We start from the raw sequence: 9830 nt of genomic DNA on the forward strand, positions 1-9830 counted from the left end.
TTAATCAGAATTTTAATCGCAATGAATATAGATATTCTTTGTCTCAAATATCTAAGTGTTTAAAGTGCTATTTCCCCCCCTCAGCTCCTAAATCTTTATTTTCACATTTAAGTACATAACAGTTAATCCACTTGTGATAATGTTAATGTAAAAAAATATGGCATAGCCTGTCATATAAAGCACATTTTCTTCACAGTTACAGTAGCAAGCGACACGTCACCACCATATTTTTTGTTATTGAAGGCCGCTATCAGATTACAATTGATGATTTGACTCTGAAGACTGGCGCGCGTGGCTGCCGCTGCTCACCTACAGAAAAAAACAACGGATCCCGTGACTGTAAGGTGACCTTCAGAGGCGCTTAGAAATCAAATGGATTATTATTATTACAGAGATAGTTAGCTATCTACTAGCTAAATGGAGTTTTGAAAGGCACTTATAAATGAAATGTATGATTATTATTATTATCATCAAATTACAATTAAAATTGATGATTTGACTGCATTATTTCTGAAGCGAAGTATGAAACACATCCAAGCTTTTGCTTCAATAACATTTTTTTATTTAAGTCCCTACATTTGCATGATCCACCAAGAAAGAGCATCTTGTAATGTACAAAAAAAACAACCATACTGTGACATTCTGGCATTAATTATTATAATCTTTTGGAATATTTTAATGCACATAGAACATCATACTCTCACCAACTGTGTGTGGATCTGGTAAAAAAAAAAAAAATCAAAAGGATCCAATTGTCATCAGGCACGTTTTTTTTGTTTTTTGTTGTTGCCGTAAATCGACTGCAGACGTGTTGAAAGGCGCCAAGCTAAACGGGCCGAGCGGCTCACTTGTGAAACTTCTTGGCGGCGTCGCCGGCGTGATCCAGGAGGAGTCGGCACGGTGTGAAGTGATCCCCGTAGACGGCTTCGTACCGCCGCATCTTCTGCACCAGCTTGTCGGCTCCAAACGTATCCACGAAGCGGAACGGGCCTGGGCGGAGACGCAAAAGGTTTATTCATTGGAGATAGAAACGTTATTTACAGGATCGCAAACGGCCCTGCTTACAGGACAAGCGACACCACTTTTTTTGTTCCCTAACTGACGTCAGAAAAACGTTTGATAGCATCTGAAATAGCCAAAACACGCAGGATGATATTTTTAGTCAAATGCAAAACACAAATAAAAATGACTTAAAGTGTCCCAAAACTACTTCAAAATGACCCCAGAAACGGCGAGTTTCAGAAGGTAGCGCAAGTTTACTCATTTAGTCACACTGCATGCTGCTAAGTGTTAGCTCACCTGGTGAAAGAGAGCAATCGCCCTATTTTCTGATGTCAGTTAGGAAACAAGAAATGAATGGTGTCGGTTGTCCTTTAAAAGATGGCGTCATGCATGCTCCAAAGTCTCACCTCCAAGGCAGGGAGGGAAGCCCAGGCCGAAAACAGCGCCGATGTCTCCTTCCAGAGGACTGTTCAAGATGCCTTCTTGTAAACACAGCACGGCCTCGTTGACAAAGCGAGAAAGAAGTCGATACTGGACGTCGTCGTCAGATGAACTGAAGGAAGATTTGGAACCAAGGGGAAGAAGTCGCCATCAGAACGGAATCCATCGCAGATCCGTCATTGGACGGGCGAGTGTTACACTCACACAGCGGCATTGGGAGCCATTTTGTATTTGTCCAGGATTTCACCAATGTCCGGATTGACTTCTCTGGATTTCATGCCCGGCTGGTATACGTAGCAGCCCTTGCCCGATTTACGACCTCAAGACAGAAAAGAAAAGCTGCAAAATATCACACACCAAAAAATAATTTGGAAAACATGGTTTACATTGGAGAAATAAAGGCAGAAATATGATCAAGACAGCTGTGATTCTTTACAATTCGTTACATTCGTTACAATGGACTTTTTTAAATTGCACATCTGAAAAAAAAGTTGTGATCCTAAGAATCTGTCATCATTTTTTTAATGTACTGTATTTTTAATGTAAACTCTAATCAGTCCCAAATAAAGTTGGATATTTGAGAAAAAAATATATATATGTATACATATTTACATATACATACTCATATTTACATATATTTATATACACATACATATATACATATATTTATGTACACATATACATATACATATATGCATATATATACACACACATATGCACATATATATATATATATATATATATATATGTATATATATACATACACACACACATGCATATATACACACACATATGCATATATAGACACACATATGCATATATACATATATTTATATACACATATATACATATATTTATATACACATGTATACACATATACATACACACATGCATACACACACACACACACACACACACACACACACACACACACACACACACACACACACACATATATACATATATACTGTACATACATCTAAACATACACACACATGATTTAGTTAGATTATTAAAAATAATGTGAGACATTTTGTGTAAAGTATTGAGAAGCTCCCACGAAAAACGAGTCAGGACTCACCCTTGAAGCCCATGTCCACCAGTGTCTTCAGCACGTCCACGTCGCCGCCGCCGAATCGCGAGCCGAAGGCTTTGCCGAGGTCCTCGGCCACGTGGGCGGCCACGTCGATGCCCACCTCGTCGATCAGCGTGGCGGCGCCCACGGGGAAGCCCAAGCCGGTGGTCAAGGCGTCCAGTTTCTTAGGGTCCACCCCTTCCTGCAAAGACCACACACGCTCAGACTGGACAGGCCATCGTCAAGACGCTATTTTATTGATTTATTAATTAATAAGAGAAGGAAAAAAAGTGCATCTCTTCGAAATAAAAAAACAAACTGTTGTACGCGTTGTCAGAACAAAAGCTCCGTTCACACTGTAAATTTGATGATGCAAATGAACTTAGTTTTGAAAGGTGCTTATAAATACAATCAGTCAATACAAACAAAAAAAAAACACATCCAAAAAATACAACTGGCGGCTTCAATTATACTAATTTCTTGGCAGATTTTATTCGCAGAATATATACAAAAATTAAACAAAGCAAGCAAATAAAATGATTTAAAGAAAGGAAAAATAAATAAATAAATAAAGGAAGAAAAAAAATCACAACACACAGCCTTTGAGCAAGGCTTGCTACATAAACGCGACAAACCTGAAAGACTCGCACAGCTTCAGCCAACATGGGCGCCAAACAGCGCGTGGTGTAGAATCCTGGTCCATCCTGCCACACAATCACAATCAGTCATTAGATGGAATGGCTGTGTATTTCTTATCTACCTGGCTAGCTATTTGCCATCTAGCTGGCGGGCTAGCTATTTACTATCTAGCTAATTATCTATTTGCTATATAGCCAGCTAGCTATTTGCGATCTAGCTGGCTACCGAGCTATTTGCTATCCAGCTGGCTAGCTATTTACTATCTAGCTAACTATCTATTAGCTCTCTAGCTAACTAGCTATATAGCTATCTATAAGCTATGTCCTTGACTTTTGAAAGGTGCTTATAAATACAATGTATTATTATTATTCGCTATCTATCAGCTTGCTAGCTGCCGCTGCTCACCCACAGAAAAACTTATCCTGTGACTGTAAAGTGACCTTGAGAGTTTTGAAAGGCGCTTCTAAATGAAATGTATGATTATTCTGATTGTGGAGGACACTGATTTGCTGAGGTGACCCCTTGAAGGGAAAAGCCGAAAGGAAAAGAAGATTCTTATTTGATTTTGAAATGATTCTGCCGCCGCGACTGAAATCAGCGCAAGCCTCACCCCGACCACGATGATAACTTTGCCTTGCTTGAGCCCCACGGCCACCGCCGACGCCGTGGTGTCCTTGGAGGTCTTGTCGGTGGTGATGATCTCCAGGAGCTGCATCTTGTCCACTGGGGAGAAGTAGTGCATGCCGATGACCTGACGGGGCAACGATGAGAAAGAGAAATTATTTTTTTTTCCTCCTTTGTACTAAAATAATCATACAGTCAAAGCTCAGTTTTCAAACGTGTCAGTTTTCCACCAAAAATGTCATTTTTTTAGTGTTTTGGTTTACAACCGAAATTCAGTTCTTAATTTAACTGAGTGTACCTGAATGCACCACTCAACTCCCCTCCGCTTCCTTATATGTACGTCACTTCCTCGTGTTGCGTCTCATTGTGACATTAGTATTGTTAAATAAAGATTTTTTTTAATGATAAAGCAGACATGTCTGGCTAAGATCTCCGCAAATCGGACGTTATCCTCGTGTAGCGTTCCATTAAGAGTCGTTGACGTGTTTGTATTGTTCAATTTCGATTAAAAAAAACAAACATTGATGACACTGATTATCATGTTTCCGTTTTTATAATAATAATAATAATAATACATTTAATTTCTAAGCCCCTTTCAAAACACTCAAGGACACTTAACAGTCACGGGATAATAACTTTTTTTTTGTTTGTGCGGGTGAGCAGCGGCAGCCATTCGCGCCAGCCTTCACTCGACCTACTTTTTCCCAAAATGGGTTTTCGAACAGGTTATGGTTAAAAACCCAGCTTTGACTGCAATCATAATTAGAATAATAAAAAAAAAAAGAATAATGTATTTTCCGGAGTATAATGCGCACCCCCAATAGATTGGTGTATTTTCAACATTTTTCCATATATAAGGCGCATCGGACTATAGTGTGCACCTTCAATGAATGGATGTATCTTTAATCATCTCGCAGTGGAGAAATTGACATTTCACAGCAGCAAAGTTATGAAAGGAAGAGGAAAGGAAAGAAAGAAGTAGGAAACTAAATACAGGAGCTGTTGGAATGGCAGCCACTCCCACGGCGCCATCTTCAAGTCCAAAAAAAAAAAAAAAGGATAACAAAGTTTTCCAAATATAACATAAATCTCTACAATTTTCCAGACATAAGGCACGACAGTAGAGGCTGGGGTTACGCAATACTTCTTCCACAGTGGTTGTGAGACCTGTTGTGGCTCAATATGACTTCACATAAAAGGTATAAAGCGCAGGATGATCGCTTGAAGAAAATCAAGGCTTTTGGGTGCGCCTTATACACCGGAAAATACGCTACGAATAATTCAAAAAAGAAAGGGGGGTGGGTTTAGTGGGGGTAAACAAGCAAAGCAAACCTTGTCAGGCCTCTTGCTAACAGCGGCGATGTCCTTAATGGGAAGAGCTGATGTGTTGGTGGCGAAGATGCAGTGAGGTGGAACCACCTTGAGCAAAGAAGTTCAAATAAAAAGTCATACGCTAGCCAAAACAGCAGCCCTTACCGACTTTAAAAAGCATCCGTACTGACCGCTTCGACTTCCTTGAGGACGGCGTGTTTGACCTTGAGGTCTTCAAACACGGCCTCGATCACCATGTCGGCCTTCTCGAAGCCGCTGTAGTCCAGCGCGCCGGTCAGGTTGGACAAAACCGAATCCCTCTCGAACGACGTGATGCTCTTCTTTTTGGTTTTGTCGTTCAACCTGATGATTGGTCGCGATCCGGTACAATTTTGAAATGAGGAATGGTTCCATAATAAAAAACAAACGCACCCTTTGTACACTTGCTGCTCCCCGCGGGCCAGCCCGGCTTCGGTGGTGTCCTTCAGGATGGTGTGCAGGCCTTTGTCCACCGTCACTTGGGCGATCCCCGCCCCCATCAGGCCGGCCCCCAAGATTCCAAGAGTTCTGGGAACAGAGATGAAGATCCAGCTGTTACTCGGATAGAAGGACAACAAAAATGGCTGCCGAGTGGACATACTTGACTTCCTTTGCGGGGCTCCCGAAGCGGTTCTTCTTGCACGCCACCTGACCGTGATAGAGTCCAATGAGGGCCGCAGACTCCGAGGTTTTGGCCAAGTGTCCGAAGTTCTAAGGAAGGGCGGTCAAGGTAAAGCCATTAGGATATGACGCTTTGGTGGTTCGAAAACCCAGACCGTCGAAAACCCAGCTTTGACTGCATTTCGATTAGATCCGTTTGGTTTTGGGGGAAGTCAACCGCACGGCTAGTCAAAAGGCGGATCTTACCTGGGACTCTACCAGGTACCCGGCAACGGGACCTTGCTCCACGCCGGTCTTGACAGACTGCGAGTCAGAAAACAAAAGAATTGAATCGTGGTCAAACGTCATGACGAAGACCAGGACTTACGTCGATGATCTTGAGGGGTGCGGGATAAAGCCCCTTGCTCTGCTTCATGACTTTGCCGTGGACCGTCTTGTAAATCTGCTTGCGCACCATCTCAAAACTCATCACGTAGTCTTGGATCTCTGCGAAGGAGACCGTCGGAACTTGATTCGAGCGGCGTCCCGTAGAAGACGGACGGAAAACTCCGACCTACTCTGCACGGTGCCCTTCTCTTTGCGCAGAGGAATCTTCTTGGCCGCGATGCCTCTGGCGCATTCCACGGCAACTTCCTCCAGGTAGTCGATGGTCCTCTCCTCGGGGCTCTTCAGACCCGGGCCTGTTTAGGGGGACAGCTTTGGACAACAAGGTCGCTGTTTGTGGCCCGAATCAAATGGTCATTTTTGTTTTTAGGGCAACTTTGGTTGTCAGTCGATTCAAATTCTGAATCCTAATTAATCGCGTGATCTCTAGAGTTAACTCGGATCTGATTGCAAATTAGATATCTGTTGGAAAATGTACACATTTTTGGCTTGAGGAGCCCACGATAAGAAGAAAAGTAGCGCAGATGCATATGTGGAACTGCCGCAGCTTGGAATTGAAGTGGATTGACGTGGGACAGGAGATGCGAGACAATCTCTTTTCATCAATGGATGCTACAACTTCATGTTTGCTTTTAACATTTAGCGTGTAGTAGACGTGCACGTTTCATCATGACGTCCCTGATCCACCTGTGAAAAGGACGCTTTGCTCCTCTACTCTTTCATCTAGAACTGCTTCATACGACAAAGAGGTTGCAGAAAAGTCCTAAAGATTGAACGACTACGTGTCTTTTGTGTTGTGTCTCGTTATTTGTTATTTAGTTATTCAAGATGGCGGAGCGAGAGTGGCTGCCCTTACAGGAGCTCCTGTTTTTCTACTTCTTTCTATCCTTTACTCCTCCTTTCATCACTTTGCTACTGTGAAATGTCAATTTCTCCATTGTGAAACTAATAACGGCTAATCCAATCCAACTTTTAAGTTACATTTTTTTCACTACCATGTTTAGCTGCCAAACGGTGTCAATTGCTAACTGTTAGCCTGCTAACACGAGTTTATGGATGTCAATTACCAAGGGTGTCTACTAGCTGGTCGACTAGGCCCATCTTCTTGGCTTTGTCCGCTCGGATGTTTCGCCCCGTCAGCATCATGTCAAAGGCGTTGGGCAGACCAAGCTGGAAGCAGTCAGTAAAAGCAAATAACCCATGGCAACGATATTTTTTTTTTACATAATTTTAAAGATGTATGTATTTTCCGTGGGACCCGATCAAAGCCATTTGTGGAAAAACCCACCATCTTAGGGAGTCTCTGCGTACCGCCGGCTCCCGGCAAAAGACCCAGCATGACTTCTGGCGTGGCCATCACCGTTTTCTTACTTTTTGTTGCGATCCTATACTGGCACGCAATGGCAAACTGCAACGACAAGAAGAGAACACAGGTAGTACTGTTCCAAAAAAAAGTACATAAATCAAATGATAGAGTGTGACAGCGAGATGCTTGACTAACCTCCAAGCCTCCACCTAAGCACGAACCATTGATGGCAGCCACGATGGGTTTTGGTGACTTTTCGATCCTCTCCAACATTTTCTGGCCTTTCTGCGAGAGCGCCGTGACCTCCTCGGCGTTGCTGCAGCCCTGGATCATACTGCGGCCCAAACGTGGTTGATTTTCGGCATGAAAAGGATTCATTTTAATCATTGTTAGGACAGGTAACATCAGAGTTACGACCGGGTTCCGTTCTGACAAAACGGTCGTAAGTCGAAATCCATTCAAAACATGACGTTTACACAACAGGATAGTATATGATGTCAAGCTGTTGTTTTCAAAGCAACGTTTTCTCTTAAATACTTTTATATACCAAACTGTTTACAGTTCATTTCTAAATTTTATAACTTAACTAAACTTAACATAACTGTGCAAGTGTGTGACATGCTGGCTGGCCAAAATTGTAGTACGCGTTGCCAGGCGTATAATTAAACAAAAAAAAAAGGGTCTGGCCTCCGTAGTCGTAAGTATGGTTAGTCGTAACTCGCACTGGTCGTAACTCAGATGTTACCTTTAACTTGAAATCCTTTACCGGCTCAACACTCAAGCGCATTGAAATACAGATGACTAATTATACTATGCATGTCGGTATAGAGCGCCATTGAAGGAGCGAATAACACGTCATTTTTACTGTAGCTTCTGTCTTACTTGATATCGGCTCCCGCGATGAAACATCCCGGCTTGGAGGAGATGAGGACGGCGCCTTGAACGGCATCATCTGCCCACATCTCGTTCATCACTTCCGTCAGCTCCTCTTCCATTTGGACCGACAGTGTATTGACCTATATGGAAGGAGGATGATAGACTGTTAAATAAAATCAAATATGCGGCTCAAAAACCTTGACAGAGTTTGCGAGAAAGCTTTCCTTTTCATTCCTCATTGCCTTTAGAAACGGCGTGAAAAGGGGTTATGATTTACCTTGGAATTGGGCTCGTTGAGTCGAACCACGGCAACGTCGTTCTTGACTTCATAACTGACATGTGTTCGGGCTGAGGAGCGAGACAGGGAGATAATTACACAGTCAACTTACTCATTTTTATTCTTATAATAGCGCTTATCTTATTAACAAGTTAAAGGAATTTCAAGTATACCTAACATTGCTGTGGCAACGGAGAAAGTTCGAAAGGTAGTTCCTGCATAGCAACAAATAAACAAGCGACAGGTCAGAGAAGTGTCACCAAAAACATACCAACAGTCATAGTTTGACATTATTCGCATTAGGGGGGAGGACATATATTTTATTAAACGTATTTAGTCACATGGCTCTGAGAGGACTTGAATGACCTCAAGGGGCTCCCACTTCAACCCTGAATGAATGAATGACCCTTCACCCACATTTGAGACGCCAGGCGTCTAATCGGAACCACGACGAAGGCAAAATGACACGACTAGCATGAATCACAATCTAAGGACAATTAACAACTTTTTTTCAATGTCATCGACAAGAAAATGACCTATCTGGAATGAGCTGCTGTATAATAGTCGCTGATCATACGCATTCGTCCACGTATACGAGTTACATTTTGAAAAGAAAAAGAATAATGTTAAACGAGGGTAAAATGCGACTGGTAAATGGAGTAAGTAGATTGTATTATTTCAGATCGACTTTATTTCATATATGAGTATGCCTTCCGTACACCGAGTTGGCGCTTTACAGTCAAACTCGATACGGTCAGTCTAACAAAAATGATGACAATATACATATATAAAAAAAACGTTTTCCCGTTGTGTTTTACCTGGCGCTGCACCGTATCTCTTTAGTGTTAATTTGGAGAGAACGCCGAGGGATCGAACACACGCCATGTTGCGTGAGAGGCGGGCGGAGGTCAGTCGACGGTGGATTGCTAGCTAGCTAGCAAGTTAGCTCTTTTTTCTTCTTCGTCGTCTTGTTTGAGTTGAATGGAAGGTTGGCAACAAGGGTTGGGGTTCATTATCGCCACTTAACGGACCGGGGAAAATACGTTGAGTTAAGTTTTACAAGTAGATAGCCATCAAAAGAGTAACACGCGTGGCCAATTACATATTAAAAAAAACGTAAAGGAAGTGTTATAATAGTCCTTATTTCTATGTTGTTTTCGATAAACCTATGAACTAATGATAATGATATCGCTCTTTCCATGCTCGCATGTGTGACTGTAATCGGGTTTTGGTGT

The 9830-nt window shown here is 42.3% G+C and overlaps 1 protein-coding gene across 1 annotated transcript; it reads right to left on the minus strand.

Moving 5' to 3' along the window:
• Positions 1 to 640: 640 nt before the first annotated feature.
• Positions 641 to 9548, minus strand: hadhab (hydroxyacyl-CoA dehydrogenase trifunctional multienzyme complex subunit alpha b). Its single transcript, XM_089004800.1, has 20 exons — positions 9414 to 9548; positions 8769 to 8810; positions 8596 to 8666; positions 8325 to 8458; positions 7638 to 7776; positions 7425 to 7544; positions 7204 to 7306; positions 6310 to 6432; positions 6120 to 6238; positions 5999 to 6055; positions 5733 to 5842; positions 5525 to 5659; positions 5284 to 5455; positions 5114 to 5200; positions 3768 to 3908; positions 3154 to 3222; positions 2525 to 2720; positions 1648 to 1762; positions 1410 to 1555; positions 641 to 990 (listed from the first exon to the last, which is right to left on the minus strand). The coding sequence occupies exons 1-20, from the start codon at positions 9478 to 9480 to the stop codon at positions 845 to 847; spliced, it is 2292 nt and encodes a 763-aa protein (XP_088860926.1). The 5' UTR covers positions 9481 to 9548; the 3' UTR covers positions 641 to 844.
• Between the last annotated feature and the right edge of the window lie 282 nt (positions 9549 to 9830).

The sequence above is a fragment of the Hippocampus bargibanti genome, linkage group LG09 (assembly GCF_051943395.1).
Source record: "Hippocampus bargibanti isolate YZ-2025 linkage group LG09, ASM5194339v1, whole genome shotgun sequence".
NCBI lineage: Eukaryota > Metazoa > Chordata > Actinopteri > Syngnathiformes > Syngnathidae > Hippocampus > Hippocampus bargibanti.